At 41.9% G+C, this 17,689-nt stretch overlaps 1 protein-coding gene across 1 annotated transcript in view; it reads left to right on the forward strand.

The window, feature by feature from the left end:
• Positions 1-1,719: 1,719 nt before the first annotated feature.
• ankrd10b (ankyrin repeat domain 10b) overlaps positions 1,720-17,689 on the forward strand; it is a 33,708-nt gene continuing 17,738 nt past the window's right edge. Inside the window, exons 1-3 of the mRNA XM_061236952.1 lie at positions 1,720-2,109; positions 5,370-5,522; positions 8,242-8,333. Coding sequence (XP_061092936.1) covers positions 1,912-2,109; positions 5,370-5,522; positions 8,242-8,333 — 443 coding nt within the window. The 5' untranslated portion in view covers positions 1,720-1,911. The remainder of the gene's footprint in view (positions 2,110-5,369; positions 5,523-8,241; positions 8,334-17,689) is intronic.

Raw genomic sequence — 17,689 nt, forward strand, 5'->3', positions numbered from 1 at the left:
AGGTTTAGTTACATGTGGACTTATATTTTTTGCATGTGTGGGTCCCTTTCTGAAGACTCGGCTAGAAAAGTTGGCTACATTTAGTTGAAAGGTTTTCACATCATCAACTGCAAATGCTGTTTAAACCTTTCACCACAGAAATGTTCACTGCAAAATTGCCTTATATGATTAAAGAGTGTGGGATTCCTTGACACTCTTCCTTTATAGTATCTAGACAGGCATTATATAATATATATAAATATTTATATAAATATAAGAAGAATAATAGTTTTTTTATATACCAAACAGCAAGTATAGGAAAACAAGACGGGACAATTAACATAACTGACATTCAATTCTGATTATTAAAACAATAGAATGATTGCACTATTACACAATTAGGCCACAGATACATGACCACAGCAATTATGTGAATATTTGTAGTTATTACTGCTTGACAATACCTCTCTTAATACAGATAATGTGATAGGTGTTCCTGTATGCCACCTCTGCACTTGTAGTCCACTTATGTCTAGAGGAGATTCATTCCTCTATTTGTCATTGTAATATTCTTCTCCGCCATAACAGATTATTTTAAGTGCCTCACTCAATGGTGTGACATCAATACCAAAGCATGGGTCCAAAACACCACCCTATCACTCAACGCAAATTTCATTTGAGGAAGTGAGAATGCATGGGCCCTGAAAACTGTAGGCATGGGAGAGGGTTTGAATAGTCATATATGAGAAGGGTGTCAATGATTAGCTTTTGGCATTGAGGAGTAATCATGTTTATAAGCACTGACCTGCTATTAATGTCATTTTATAACATTTGTGCACTGACTCTCATTTAAATATTGATAAGACTGATAAAAACTGCTGTTATTTGATTAATGCTAAAGAAAGCATTACTGTGGTGTATTGTCTCTTACGATATCGCTTGACTTCCGGTAATGCTTGTGAAGGAGTGATACTGTTCCTTTCACTGTTAGTTAGTTATTACTAAGAGCTGGGCTTAAAGAAGCAGAAGTTCTGGAAAATTCTTATCAAAGGTTTTTGGTTTCACTTTTCAATGGTTGTCTAAAAACAAGCTCTTAACCACTTGTTTACAATCCAGACAGCCCTAGGCCCTATTTATTTGGGATTCATGATTACAGTTTTAAACTGGAATGGGAATATGCATTCTGGTTTAATGTGCAGCCTAATCTGTTAATAAGTTAATAAGTAGCCCACTGTAATGCACATTGCCTTACCAGAAGCGACTGGGGGAAATTATTTCATTTTAATTCCATAGGGGGATCGTCGATAGTGGAAAATCATTTGAAAAGCATTCAGCCCCAGAAGTGCAGTGAAAGATAATAGGCAATAATAATGTATGTCAGTGTGGTTATTGTAATAGGAAATGTATTAGCAAGTCAGGGATTACATGTTTTATAGTTAAACGACAGCAACAACTGTACTAGTTATTGTTTATTGAACATGAATAATCCAGATGATAGCAAATAATTTAGTTCATAATCATGTGCTTGTTCCTTAAAGCCGCGTATGACGTCAATTAGGCTATTTAGTTCACCGAAACGCAATACAATGTTATTGGTAGCCTTGGTAGCTAGCAATGCTCTTGAAACTCCACGACGGGATTTCATACAATCCTCTAGACGGGTTGTCAACTGAATAGCCGAACAGCCGGTCCTTGCCGAGCCACAGTGAAGTCCATTCCGGAATTTCGTGTTATTTTTAAGTTTCACCTCTGAGAGTGTGTGCGTCCGGTGTGAGGTTTGCTCCTTTGTGTGCTTTTGTCTGCTTGCGGTACGGCGTGCCTCTTGGGTGAAGCATTCGCAGGGAGCGCACAAAAAGGAACAGTGTTTTCTTTAGGAAAGTAAAACATATTTTTGATTCTAAAACGAAGGGCTGACTTTAGATTGGCGAAATAATGTCCATTAGCATCGAATCTGGGTTTTCCAGTGAAGAGGTTCTTAATATTCGCTTCCCACTTCACCGGGCGTGCAGGGATGGAGACATCGGCGCCTTGTGTTCCCTCCTCCAGTGCATCACAAACCAGGCAGACCTCGCCGCAGAAGATTCCTTCTACGGATGGACACCAATTCATTGGGCAGCCCATTTCGGAAAGGTAAGTTAGCCATCGTCGGCAGTCTTCGTGGGACATTGTAGCCTAGATATGAAGCTAAGCAATGACGATGGCTAGTTGGCGGTGTAGCTAATCGAATGCCGAATCAAATGGCAGTATACAGCCGCCATCATAACGGATTTGAATTATACAAAGTAAAAAAGAAAGTTGACAAGTAAACAGTGTTATTCTTTACGTACTGCAATTGTATATTTTGTGTTCGAGCTTTCAAAAATGTAATTAATTGAAAAACATTCATTTTGATGGTACAAATTTGTAACGTGTACTGGACTGTATTTGACTGTTTAGTTGGGTATTGTTCAACAAGCAAGTTGGATAGAAACCGAACTTCATTGCCTTATTGTCTGATTGGATAGCTGGCTAATGCGTTCTGTTACTCTACCTAGCAGCCAGTTAGCCGCGGTTACTCGTGTATGTAGCTAGCTGGGAAAGCGCAGACATTAATCTGTTTGATTAGTGACGCAAAATGTAGCAAGCGACTGTGAATGGGTTGCCATTTCATTAGTTTGCTTTTTTGTAATCCTTACTCGCTAGGTTATAAATAATGTGTCTAGCTAGTCACCTTACGCTTTAAAGAATTTAAGTTACAAGCGCGAAAACATGCGTTTTATAGGCTACTGTTTTATACGGTGGTACGTATAGCTAAAACACACAATATCTTGGGTGGATGTGATGTGGGAGGGGGTATCGTTATTTTTGTAACCGATACCAAACTTGGTCATTATTGGAAGCATTTTTTAAAATATATATTATTCAGGAAGATTAGCCAGTTGTCTGGCTACAGTAATTACTACTGAGTGCTTGTGGCCGTTGGCGTGGTCTTTTGCCTATTGGCTGGGTGAGAACCAATGAGAATCACCCCGCCAAAATCTCAGTTGGAAAAATTCAGGTGAGCTCTTGGAATTTGGATTTGAACCTGAACCTGGAGTTTGAAGGCACTTCAAGCCACGGTATTCGGAATCGGGGCCACCTGCTCATGGTTATACAATTATTCTATTGAGTAATTAAGGGCCTGGCGGTTAGTCTGTCAGCCCAGAACCAGTACCACCTGTCTGTGGACGAGAATGCTTTCTTTCACGCAGTTAGATGTGTCCTCTACCATTCGTAAATATTTCGTTAATAGCCCTTTGCACCTTCTCAAGATGACAGCATTGACACACCAGTATGACTGTGGAAGTATTAAGTGTCAGTCTAACAAGTGTCAAATCCAGAGTTGTACTGTAAACCTGCTTTGTAATTAAAAACTGGTTTTACTGGTTGCTGTTACTTTCTGTAGCGTTTACAGTTACTGCATATTAACTAATTCACTCCACCCAGTAACAGTTGGTAATTATGACTATAGATGAGTGTTAGGCCTATATTGTTTGCAAGTGAGCAACTACAATGTCGGCCTATCTGTGAAATATTCACGCAAAGCAGTAAGTTGGTGGAAGTGGAAGTCGAGGGGTTCAGTTTCAGCTTCCCATCCTATGAGGATGGTGGGTATTCTCTTGATAATGCAGCCCATTGTTTTTATATTTTAAATGTACATGTTAAGGTGTTGTTAGCGGGTGTCCAGGCAGCCCACAGTTTAGCAGTAACTGACAATAACAGAGGTGCAGTGTGCATACTTGGATCACAGAGCACAGTAGCCCGTTTCATTAGCAGGGAGAAAGGGCAGTCTCTCCTAACCGCTGAGTGTGCGTATTCCTCCAGGCATCTGGCTGCTGGCAAGTCCACAGACTGGAGAGGTGGCAGGGAGAGAGAGAGTATAGGGTCAGGGGCTGGGCTGGGCTGGGCTGGTTTTCCATGGTATTCTGCCTGGAGAAAGTCGTCCAAGATGTGGAAAGCGTTGCTGTGGTAACGGAAAACTAGAAGTGGGAAGACTGAACAGCTGTAGGCCGCAGCTGCTGGTTTGGCTGTGGGTGTGTCATTGTTGCTTTTCCATCCTGGGGCCTCTGTTTCTTTATCTTTAAGATGGGGAGCGTGAGACTGGTCTGCCCTCCTGTGCACGCTCCTGGCCCCAGCGTGCGTTGTGGTATGTGTGTGCTTCAGAGAGGCTTGTGGGCTAGACGCCACCTTTGCCTCACAAGCAACTGGCATGTTGTCCAGCCTGTTGCTTTTGGGTGATAACTTTTCTATTTATATAGTCTTGTGCTTTGGCAGCAGACAAAGGCCAATGGGAATTTGGCAGTTGAACCTAGAGTGTAAAGGGAACGGTCCCTGATCATTTGCTTGGTGATATTCAAAATGATCATGCATATAAATAGGTGATGACCTAATGCTCTGGCTCTCTGGCTCTAAACTGGCTGTCTGAAAAATGTTGCTGTTTACTAGCATTGCCCAAAAATGGTGTGTGGAGTCTGAGATTGCATTTTCAGCTGGTTTAAATTGACCCTTGTTGCCCTTGTTCTTAAACATTGTAGTTCTAAAAATACTTATACCTTTTTAAAGTACATCTGTGTTATACCAAACCGTCTGTATGGTAGTCTGTACAATTGGCATGCATCATTCAAAATTCAAAATTCTGTGTCCCTTATCTTCTGCTGTGATGGTAGTTGGCTCATGAGTAGTGAGGACTTGGTCCTTCCTGTCTGAAATGGCTGGCTGTGAACTGCAAAGGTGTACTGAATGATTTGGTGTGCTTGCTTAAATCTTGACTATTTCTTGCAGTATTTGAGAGATTGTTGATGTTCCAGGGAAATTGAGTTTTAATGTACTCCTGTTGCTGTACCAGACCCCAGACTCTTCCCATGAGCAGAAAGAGCGGGAGGGAGGGACGCAGGGCATGCGCAGATGTGTGGGGGCGTGCACTTCTGCCAGGAAAACATGGGTTTGGCGCGACATGGCCGGTCTTTGTTCCACCCTCCCCTTATTTGTGGTTTAGATTTGAACGTGAGCGAGTGGAGGAGTGGCTGTAACTCGATAGTGTTTAGAGCTGGATGCGTGGGCTGGCTTCAGCTGGCGTAGCCTCATTTTCTTTCTTTTGTTTTTATGAGGAACTGTTTTTACAGTGCAGGGTGGGTTCATTTATTACAGGAAAATGCTGATATAAATCTTTAATCTTACATTTTAGTATCTGGTTGCCATCCTTTGCTTCAAAGCCTATTGTGCAGTGATTTATCTTCCTCTTGCCTGGAGTGTTGGCAACAAGGTTTTTCAAAAAAATGTTTTTAAATTGCACAGAATGGATTTCACGGTTAGGGTTTGTGAAATACTTGTGTGACCTGTCGCTTTTTGATGACGTAATCCCCCCCTCGCAGCTGGAGTGCATGGTACGCCTGGTGCAGGTGGGCTGTGGCGTGAATGCCGTGACGTCCAAGTTCGCCCAGACGCCCACGCACATCGCTGCCTTCGGAGGCCACCCCGAGTGCCTGCTCTGGCTGCTGCAAGCCGGGGCCGACATCAACAGGCAGGTGGGTGACATGCGGCGCCGCCTTCACCACATGGGGTCCTTCCAAAATCTGTTCCTTTTACTTTCCTGGTTGCAGACATTTCTTGCCCTAACCCCCTTGTAGGGCCCCATCAGTCCTGCTGGTGAAATGGCTGTGGCACAGTAGATGCACTCATCCAGTTAAAGAGGATCATCCTGGCTTTGAAAGCCGTGCTCCGCACTGCCATGCCAGAGCAGGGGAAGCCGGCTGCATTAGCGACCAAGCACTTTACCGCTAGCCGCTCAGCTGCAGAAGTGCGCTGGATTAATGCTGGAGAAGCCCGTCTGAGCCCAGAATCTCAGGGTCGTGCGTCAGACAAATGCTGCACTCTCCCAAGGTTCAGACGGGGAACGCTTATCCCCGTCTCTGCATTTAATATTGTCTGTGGAAGCAGCTTTCAAATGCTCACACAAGATTCAGGGATTTCCCTGCATAAAGCAATATTTGCTGTGTGCCAAGGCACAATTTGCAAGCGGAAAAAAGGAAAGCAAACAAAACTACAGTTAGTATATTTATTTTGCAGAACAATGCAGCTCTCTGATAATTGGAGGAGGGAGAGGCTGCAAAGGTACAGTTTGGGGCAAAGGCATATTTTTCATCCAAAAACAGTGATTTAAGTGCATATTCCCAGCTATTAAAGGTATCAAAAGAAAAAATTCACCACATAGAAATGACAGCTCTTTTTACACTTGAAGTTCTGTTCATATGTATTTTGGACAGTAACACATTCTTTTGTTTTTGCTCTGTATTCCAGCAAACAGTTGAAGTACAACCATCACTTTGTGGCTAATGTGCAGACTTTCAGCTTTAATTTTAGTGTTTTTGGAGGCACCAAAAGGGCGTCATAGGTGTTTTTGATTAGTCGGGTGTGTTCAATTGCTTTCTCAGTGCAGATGACGAGACTTGGTTCAAGGCTTTTGGAGTCTGTTTGATTATAAAAAGGTTGGAGATATAGGCCAAACTGTGGGCCTACCAAATCATTAAGAAGAGAGCAGTGGTGAGCTCTAATTCCAAAGGGCCTGGTAGGCCAAGGAAGACCTCTACAGTTGAATTCTCACCAGAATGGCGGGGGGTGGGGGAGAACCCCAAACGCCTCCCAGACAGTTCAGAAACGCTCTTCAGGAGGCACGTGTGTGTGTCGGTGATTACTGTCTGAGAATACTACGTCACAAACAGAACTACAGAGATTACTCTACAAGATGCAAACCACTAGTTTGATGCAAAAACAGGATGGCCATATTAATTTGCTCAGAAATGCCGAAAAGAGTCTGCAGAATTCTGGAAAAAGGTCTTCTGGACAGATGAGACCAGTATTCATTTGTATCAGAGTGAGGACAAGAGCAATGTGTGGAGGCCAAAAGGAACTCAAGATTCAAAGCACACCCTTGTCTGTGAATCATGGTCATGGGCGTGTTTACTGGCTCACTGGTCTTCATTAATGAATTAACCGCTGATGGCAGCAGCAGAATGAATTCTAAAGTGTGTAGAAGAAGCATCTCATCTGCTCAAGTTCAAGCAAAAGCCAAATTCATTGCTTCATCATACAGCAAGATGATTCAAGTTTTTCCCAAAGCCAAAAAGAAAAAAAAAATTCCTGGCAAAGTCATTCACCTGATCTGAATCCAATTGATGCATTTAATATGCTGAAAATAACTGAAACAAGCATGAGCTAAAGATGGCTGCAGTATAGGCCTGGCAGAGCACCACCAGAAACTGTACTCCACAACTGGTGATGTTTATTGGTCATTATTGGTCATAGACTTCCAAACAGAGTGTATAAAAATACCTTTTTATCAAAGCTGAGAATTTAATTCAATGTCTTAAAAAAAAAAAAAAAAAAATTGTGTGTCTATATATATATCTCTCCAATCTAAAATGGAGTATGGAGCCAAACGTCTGTCCCAAACATTATGGTGCTCACTGTATATGCTGGGAGAAAGCAAAGGCAGGCAAAATCTTGTGTTCTTTAATCATTGTCAGCATTTATAATATTTCAGTCCTTATTAGGAAATGTGTTCTATCATTTTGGTTGTTGGTGGGAACAGATTGTACAGAAATGTTTCTTTGTCAAATCAGGCAATTTTTTTCGACCCTTTTGCCTCAACTTTTCCCTCTTCTCAGCCTTCTATATAATACCCATCTTCCGGGCTTTTTCTCCCGCTTTTACAGTTTTTTGCACTTTTTACATTTATGAGGTTGATTGAATTTAAGCCTTCAGTAACTTTTAAGTCTAATTGTATTATCTAAGTATTATTATTTTTGAGGTGGCATCGATGGTGGCGAGGAGGGGGATAATGTACCCTTTTTTTCCTCTGAATGTTTTGACCGGTCTTCACCAGAAGGGGAATGGAGGCCAGGCATTGGTGACTCAGCAGGGGGGGTGGGGTGTGTATTGGCCCCCTGCCGTGGCTGAGCCTGCTCTCAGAGACAGTGAACAGGGATTGCATGCGCTCTAATCATGCAGCATGACCTACATTCCAGCCCTCATTGGACAGACATAGGCGTGGGGGGGGCTTAGGGTGGAATGATTCCCTTCCAGTGCTGTTTTTGACCCTGTGTGCCCTGGGGGCATGGGATCTGCTCAGAACCGCAGCTGGGATGTCTGCATGTCACGTCTGGCTGAGACCGTGGTGGATTGCGGAAATGGCTGGTTTTATTTTTGTTGTTGTTTACGGGTGTATTCGATGTCTTCTCATTGCAGGACTATGTAGGTGAGACGCCCATTCACAAGGCAGCCCGGGCAGGCAGCATGGACTGCGTTAGAGCGCTGCTGTTACAGGGAGCCAAAGCTGAGTAAGTTCTGTTCACACTGCCCTGAGTAACTGCTACCAGGGGGGGGACTCTGCCAAAAACCCATTTCTGATGTGTTCCTCTTCACCTGTCAAACGCTTGGTGGCCATGTTCAGCTTTTCAGGCCAGGAACCAAGATGCTTCCAATTCCGACCGAGGTGCAGATGCTCTCAGCGAATCTTCCTTTGATCTTTCATTTTCGAAACAGCCTGGAATCCCAAATGCATCTTGCAACAGCAATGGTGCCTTTTCTACTGAAAAGAGGGATGTGATGGGGACTTATGTTAACATAAATATATGGGGAAGGGGGGGTACAGTATCCTTCCTTTAGGAGAAATCATGAAGCGGTATGATCTGGGAATTTGGTAGCCAGCATTCTTTAAATGGCTCTGTAAATTGCCACAAAGAAGTACAAATTTCTGTTGCTTCATCAGAAGGTGGTGATAATTTATTTTGCCCCAATGTTGAAACTTTGGTTAATGGTTGGATGCTATAGTTTTAATTGGTTTGCTGCCCTCACCTGATCACTTAGAAATTGGATGCATCTTTGTTCCCAGCTAGTAGATTAGATTTTTGAAGCATGGCTGTTGAGCATTTTATTGGTTAAAAGAATGAACATACCATGTGGCAGGTTTTTGGTGGAGTTCCCCCTAAAATATAACTGTTTTGGAAGGAGAATTAACCCAGCCTTCTAATGTTCATTTTGTGTAAGTATGTGTTAAATATGTTAATGATTTTTTATTATATTTAATAAATGGTATCTTGCATGAATATGTGGAAAAAGTTGATCTTTTTTGTTGCTTTTATTATGTTTTGATAGCTGGGATGGGAGAAATGCACATTTCTTCATTTCTATTCCCCTCCCAAAGACGCCAGGATTGTCCTCACCTCTGGGGTCTTCCAGGAGGAAGCAGCTGAATTTCAGTTGCTTGACTAATGCCCTGGCAGTTAATTGGGCGAAAATACAAATCCGGTCCCTTTTACTCTCTGGGGGACAGTGTTTTCGCTCTGCAGAGAGCCTCCGGGTCTCTTCAGTGTGGGCAGTGCAGGGGCACGGCAGGCAGCGGACATTGGTATGGCTGTCCTCCTGTGGGTAGCACCGCTAACGCCACCCAGGAACCATGCTCGATTGCAGTGTGGTGCTTTGCAAAGCCGCACGTGGACGGAGCTGTCGTGCTAATTAGTGGCTTGCCCATTTGAACAAATCCCAGGCTTTTTGCTGTGGGAATTCTTCTGATTTCTTCAGATGAGTCGGTGGCTGGTGGTGCACGGCAGCTCCTCCCATTGTAGGGCTCGCAAAGCCTCCTGGTGAAATGAACCAGCTGCTAGTTGACTGTTGCGAGGCCGGGGCAGTTGTAGAGGTTTCCATGATTTGTGTATTCAGATGTGGCAGCAGTTTAGGGAAATTTGAACAGGAAGGTTGAACAATCTTTTCTCATAACACATTTATGACCCTTCTATAGGGGTGTGGAAGAACAATTTCCGTAGACTGCTGTCATTTGCTTATAAAAATTAAAACGGCTTCATTGCTGAAAGATCTGTGGTCTTGTGCCCTTCGCTTCAAGCAGCTAGCTGCTGGTTCGGAGCACCTGGAGGTACAGTCATACCTTTTTGTCGACTGTCTGAAGTTTCCTCCTCCTGGGCACAGAACTGAAAGCAAACGTAACAGAAGCGGGAGATGGCGGCTCATGTCGCTGCAGTGTAGTAACAAGCCGCGTCTGCTAATGGCGTTAGGGCAGGTGCCTGTGAAGACATGCAGCCCTGCACAAAGCAAAATGCTTTTTGCATACCTGAGATTAAGTGTGGGGGGGGGGGAACAAGTTTTTAAATGATTTCAAAAAGGAATCTTGGTGCAGAGGCTGAGACTTAATTTGCCGGTTTGGGAAGAGGTCTTGTTACTGCACTGTAGTGCTGATGCCCCTACCCCATATACACATCCTCCATGAGAGTAAATGGGTTTCAGATTTGGGAAGAAAAATTAAATTCTGTGTCCACACGTTTGCACGTGCCAGTTGGGGATAAAGGCGGCCTTGTGGAAGGATAGACTGGTGCCGTCCCACAGATGAACAGCAGCTGAAAGAGTAATGGCATGCCCACCTGCCCTTTGGCAGAATTGGAAAAACGTTCAGTTTTCTGATATGAGCTGTATAAGAAAACGCTTCCAAATACAGCCCTCCACACAGTTTCAGCCGTTTAGTGTCCTTCCTGTTAGTGCGCTTGCAGATGGGTGCCATTTTTTCTTGGGCATTTATACTTGTTAGTGTAGTGATCTGTAGTATAGGTCAAATTATAGTCCATGTATTCAATCCATGAAGTTGACTGGTTTTATCAAGAAATGATAAAATATTTTGAATAAGTGACATTTTTGGAAGAGTTGCAGCCATGTTACAATATTGAATTATGCAAATCCAGATGAACGTTAAAGTGCTCTTAAAAAGTTTAAAAACGACCATGTACATCCTTTAAAACTTCCAACACCATCAGTTGCAGCCCATCTGCTTCCCAGCTGCAATGGAGAGACCTCAAGGTGATATTATACATATTACAGTTGTATTCATTTTAATTTGTATATTCATATATTAAGCCTCCATTTGCTGTTGAATGAACATGAACCAGAGCAGGGAACGACTGAAGATTGCTTCCTTTAGCCTCAGCGTGACTAAACACCTGAACCTGTGTAGCAAGTACAGCTAGCTGCATATTTGTGAAATCTCAACATGTAACCATTTACTGTTAAACTGCTCGGTTGGGTGAAACTGTGGGCTGGGCTACGTACTCATTTGGACAATTTTGCGGAAGTGTTTACCTCAATTATTCCAACAAGTCGTGCCAAAAAAATTAATAAAAAAAATTCAGAAACTGGAATGCCTGGCCGCGTCTCCAGGAAGCTGTTGATTGAAGGCGAGCACTGGGTGTAAATATCCACTTCCTGTGTCATCTGTGGGGCTGTGCCAGTGTTCCCTCACTCGGGCTGATCATACTCGCACTGACCCGAGAGCTGTTTGAATGGCTTGTGGATTGGTAAACTGGAATCGGTAATGCCTCTGATTCGAGGCAGAGGAACTATGTTGGGTTTCAAAGCCATGTGTGTTTCCTTGCTTTAGAATAACATGGGAACTCTCCTGTGAACTTGAAAGGCCCTTTATGTACCAATTTTCAAATGTGAAACTAAATGCTAGTTGCCGTCGGAGAGTGATTGTTGTTGTATATGATTCTGCAGTGCTGTGTGTTTCTTCCACCAAAACTGCATCCCTTCCCCTTCAGTCAGTCATTTTCTTTGAGACTCGGATAGCAACAGGGTTGCTACATACAGGTTTGTAGTCTGAGATAACTTGGCCCCTTTTCCCTGTTTGTTAGACTGAGCAATGCTCTGCACTTCTGGTTTATGCCACATGAGGCACTGTGGCATGCTATCACAAATCATAAATGAGGGCGCCTGTCATAGAAAAATCATCTGACAGCTGTGACTAGCATAATGATCCCTAGAGAGCGCCTGACTTCAAGCGCAGCAACAACATGAATTATGCATCTGAGCATCTGCATTGTTTCCCCCTTATTTGGTGGTGTGGTTGCTTTTTCCTTGGAAGTTTACCTTGGAAATGCCAGCCAAGTGTACTGGTGTAGGTGTAGACTGATGCAACTTTCCATTGGACAGAAATTACTTCAGAGTTAAATCATTTTCTTTAATTTAAAAATGATATTTTTTACAGAACTGATCACAGTAAATGGATCAGATGGTAGATGTATACTTTTCAGTTAAGAAATCTGCTTGGATTTGTGGATGGTGATGTCAATTTAAGAATTAATCACATTATTGAGAGGACTTTGAAGTTTTAACCTTTACAAATGGCAAGCTATGCCCATTACTGGGTTTGTTTTTAGAACCACCAAAACTTTCTGGATATTACTGATGGGTGCAGTTGATCTTGTTCTTAAACTGGCTGTTGTCTCAACATGTCAGTGAAGGGTTTGCACTCTTCATTTGAAAAACATATTTGGACCCATATAACTGATTTTATGGATGGCCCATCTTTATTAGTACTGAGTACTGGTATATTTCCGAGAGATTCCCACACAGCAACGAGTAAGTTTCCCCAATAGAATAAACCCTAACAGACGCTAACACACATCATTACAATTAAATAAACCCTGGCTGATGACATGCAGGTGCCAACCCGATAGGACTGATGGTTGGTGGGGAACAGGACTTATCAAAAATACATGGCATTGAAACCCACCGTGGAACCTTTTTGCTACTGAGAATAACCACCTGCTGACATCAAACTGTTCTTGTGTCTGCTTTTGAAATGATGAAATGTGCATTTGGTCATTAGACAGTACCGTACTTGCGAATTTGATAATTGTCTTTATTACTCATGTATTTAAAGGTTTTCTCAGTCATGATTCTGCTCATAAAGTTGATGTTAAAGCATGTTTTTTAAAGTATTTTGTCACTTGTTGTTTCCTTTGACAGCTGTAATATGGCTACATTATTGCTTTCTGGAAGCCACTAAGTTCCTAGACTAAGAGGCCATGCACATAGATGTAGAAAAGTTAGTGAAGGAAATGATGCTCATGACTTAATTTTTATTTATTTTAATTTTTTATTAAATCCATCAGATTTTAAATGACTAACTCCAGAATACTAAAGTAGGCTAATACATAGGCTAAAAAACTATTTAAAGCTGAGAGAGGGAGGATTTTTCTTGCTATTATAGAAGGATATTTCTCGCTGCTCAAATTTAAAGGAACTTTAATGGCTAACATGAAAAATAAATAAATTCAATTTCCCTCCTATTAATAAGTCCAGTTAAGAAAATTAATTGTCAAATCCAAACCTGTCGGCTTGTAAACATTTCTACGTTATGAGGAAGACGTCTCCTGATTTTTAAGCATGTTTTGCAGGATCCAACCAACAGCCATTCCATAGAATATTTCCTACATACAGTGCTGTCCGTAAGTATTTTGACAGCGCCACGTTTTTTATTTTCGCCTACTCCAAACAGTTTAAATAAAACAGTCACTATGTGGTTAAAGTGCAGACTTTTTTACATCCATATTGGCTGATCATATTCAATATTTTGTAGCAAATCCTTTGCAGTCTGTGACTGCCTGAAGTCTACGACCCACAGACATCACCAGATGCTGGATATCTTCCCTGTTGATGCTCTGTCAGGCCTATAATGCAGCTCCTGCTTGTTTCAGGGGCTATTTGCTTTCAGTCATGGTCATCGTCAAGTGAAAAGCATGCTCAATTGGATTGAGGTCAAGTGATTGACTTTGCCTGTCAAGAATATTCCACTTTTTGGCCTGAAAAATTGTGGTTGGTTTGGCTGTATATGTTGGACCATTGTCCTGCTGCATGATGAAGAGTGGCCAGTTTTGATGCAATTGCTTGGATCTGAGCAGACAATTTCTGTATACTTCAACATTCATCCTACTGCCGTCAGCAGTGACATCATCAATGAACATAAGAGAGCCAGTTCCAGTGGCAGTCATATATGGCCAAGTCTTAACACTACCTCTACCATGTTTGATAAATGAGGTGGTTTGCTTTGGATCATGAGCTCTTCCCTTTTTTTTTTCTCTGAGCATTCCTCTTTCTATCATTCTGGTACAGGTTGATCTTTATCTCATCTGTCCATAACACTGCTCCGGAACTCTATAGGTTTCTTAATGTACATTTTTGCAAACTATAACCTGGCCATTCTATTATTTAGGCTATTCAGGGGTTTGCATCTTGTGGTTGAACCCTCTGAGGTTACACTTGCGTTGTCTTTTCTTGATAGTCTTTGTCACATCTACACCTAGTGTGCTTGATCTGTTGAACAGTTGCATAGGGATTTTTCTTCACCATTCATAGGATTCTTCTGTCATCCACTACACTGGTCTTTCAGGGTCGACCAGGTCATTTGCCATTGCTGAGTTCACCAGTGCGTTCTCTGATTTTATTCTGGTCTGTCAGCCTAATGATGTCCTCCCTTACTGGCATTGGCACTTCTTTGGTCCTCATGTCGAGAGACAAGAAACGACAATCCAAATGCAGATGGCACTCTTAGAATCAACTCTCAACTTCTTGCTAGCTATCTTCTGCATGAACTAAGGATGAAACTCAACACATTTGTCCGAGATGTCGAGCCAATTGTCCAATTACTTTTGGTCCCCTAACATTTGGGGGACTACTTCTACACTGTTTGCCCAATATGGATGTAAAAACCCTCAAATTAAAACAGTCTGCACTTTAAGCACATGGGGATAGTTTTATTTAAATGGTTTGTTTGGAGTTTAGTGTGAAAACAACAAATGTGCCACTGTCCAGGGACATATTGACTGTGCTGCATGTGCACTTTTGTCTGGTACTTCAAAGGTTCTGTATCCCCGAGCCTAGCTGGGGAGGGGGAAGCAAGGCCATTTTCTAAATTTAGGCTTGACTTAAGGGAAAAGCTGTTGTGTTCCTCATGTTAATATATCAATGCTTATTAATATTAAGCATTATAGTGCCACAACTCAGTGGATGTGAGCTGGAAGAGAAGTCCCAAATGCTTGTTTTTTTTTTTAAATCATTAAATACACCTTAAATAGATAAAAAGTAGAGAATCATTATGTCATTACAAGTCATTAAGCACTGGGTGAAGAAAGTAGTTGGTTGTCTGAGCAAGCCAGTCTTTGGAGCTAAAGACAGTTCCGTAGTTATCCCGAGGAAAGAATGTGAACCAATAAGAAACTTCTATCAGAATTTGACTGCTCTGAAAACAAGCCGTGACACGACTGCCTCCAGAATAAAGGTATTTAGAAATTCATATGGTTAAGAACTCCTTTATTTTGGCATGCTATGCTAGTCAAATTATATCGCTGGCAGCAGTCCTTTCCCTAGGGGAAGGTATTAGCAAGTACTTTATTTTCCTTTAAAGGATGCAAAACATGAAACTACAACATGCTGAATATTGATTGGATGTAGACCTGCAGAAGAGGCAGGGCTTCACTCATATATATATATATATATATATATATTGAGACTTATAGACATTCCTGCCTTTTCAGAGTTCTTTCCCTTCTCTCACAAAATGCTCCAAGAATTCTGATCTCTGAAGTACCAGACACCAGATGCAAGTTTACAGGTTACTTCAGATTTTATAAAATGAACAAACGGCATGTCTCAAAGCCCAAGCTGTCAAATCAAACTTATTTTTATTTTATTTATATTTAAACATCCAGAAAATGTAGTTCTCAATAAATAAGTGTAATCTAAAATGTTTTTGAAAATGTATAAATTTTAAATAAAACTGAACAAAAATGGTACCCATTTATAGACCTAGATTCAAATGGATAATGGGTGAACTGAGAGGATTAATTTGAACACAAATCCGTATTGGCATGGACATCGCTGAATAAGCTTGCACCAAGTTTCCAAAATGGTTTCCTTTCCATTTCCAAGGGTAATTGGCTCTTACTGGCTGAGATTAAATTTTTAAATGAGATTCTCTTGCTCCTGCATTCAATACTTTTCAGAGACTGATGCTGAAGCCTCCATTTAATCATCAGATAAATGTACAAATGCCAAAGGCAAACTGATTCCCCTCTATTCTTTTCCACTGAGGTTGTTAGGAGGCTTGCTTCATCAGCGCAACTGGCAGACTAGCTCAAATACTGGCCTGCTATTTGCAGCAGGTGCCCTGGTGAATCCAAGGCACTCCCAGGGCCTCATTAGAGGAGACTAGTTTGGAAAGATGACTTTTACCAATACAAACACTGACCTTCTTTTTGAAATGAGGGTCTTGCAGTGCCTGGGGAGTTATCAGCTGTCACAGAGCGGGTGATGGTAAACCGTCCTGGCACTAATGCGCAATGCTTAAAATAATCCTGTAAATGAATGATCAATTCCCTTGGCAGGGGTTGCAGTTAATGGCGTGCCTCATGGCCCTGCCCATTTGTTTACAGTTTATCCACTGTTGTGGATATATCAGTGGTGGATGAGGTGGAATCCCCCAGGTAGGACTTTCCGCTGTTTGATGCATTAAAAAGGACGTAATGTTTAAACTATGCTTCTCCCCGCCCCTCTTCCAATTTGCAAGCCATTTGTTGCCACTCATCAGTCTCTGACAGTGTGTGCAAATAAAATAAAATAAAATTCATCTTTTGGTCACACTACTAATGGTGCTTTTAAAATAGGCCTGTAATGTGTTATCAGGAAGGCTGCATAAACCTAGAATGGGAAAACATTTTTTTAAACTTGTGTTAGTGTGAAAGAAGTCATGTGAGTTAATGGCGTTCTATTTCTTAAAGAAAAAAAAATGGGGGGGTTAAATTATCGTGTGAATTAAAATAAAAATAATTATTTTCGACATAAGCCTCAGCCTGCATTTTACATTGCACAATGTCTGAACTTGAACCTTGATGTTTGGCTTGAAATTCCTGGGTTTGAACATTAACTGACAAGGAATGAAATGCAGCTGCTGGGCGGTTATCTTTTTCTCCCTCCTGGAATCTTCCTCCCCTCACCTCATGATGGCCACTTGGATTCTCTGAAAAGATTCCCTCTACTTGGACTCTGTCGTCTTATGCATCTGTGGGAAGTAAACCTCAAAACACGGCTTTCTATCCTGAAAACACTGGATGGATGGGGGGGCTCAAGTCTGCAGATCTCTGCCTTACTTCAACCACTGGCCTTTTCAGACCTCCAAAGTCAACCTTGTTCAGCTCAACAATGAAGGGTTATGTATGGATGTGTTCTGTTAGAATTGCCAGTTTCTAATTTAAATGTGTTTGGATAGTTGAGTACTGCGATTTGATCCTTAAACTAGACCCAACCCTGTTTAATGTAATGCACAGTGGTCCATTCAAAGAGGGGTCGATGTGTCAGTAAGGATCTGTGTTTGAAATTACAATTTATTCTGGATTCTCTGACCCACACTTCAGTTGTTCTGTTCTTCCTGATCTATTACATTTGCTTCCCATCTTGCAAATGTCATGCCTCACCCTGAATTAGGAGGTCCCCCCCCGCTCCACGTTCTTCTGTTGGATCCAGAGTTCTGCTTGATCTGCGGAACACAGTTCTGGAAGTTCTTGGGTCTCTAGCGCATGGGAGAAGACTTCCAAGATGACTCTATCCTTAACCTTTGGCTTTCAGCATAACCTTTGTTAGATCATATGTTCAGGTGACTGCAGCTCTCTCAAACTACAGCCTGTTCTTCTCTCTTTATTGAACCTTGTTGAAACTTCTGACCTCCTCCATGTAGCGTTACTGACAGTTCTTTCATCACTGCTATAGTCCACCATTCTGCCAGCAGCCAGCATTGCATTTCTGTCTTGCCATTGTTAATTGGCAAGGAATTTTAAAACAAACATAAAATAAGTATCTG

The sequence above is a fragment of the Conger conger genome, chromosome 3 (genome assembly GCF_963514075.1).
Source record: "Conger conger chromosome 3, fConCon1.1, whole genome shotgun sequence".
In the NCBI taxonomy this organism is placed as follows: Eukaryota; Metazoa; Chordata; class Actinopteri; order Anguilliformes; family Congridae; genus Conger; species Conger conger.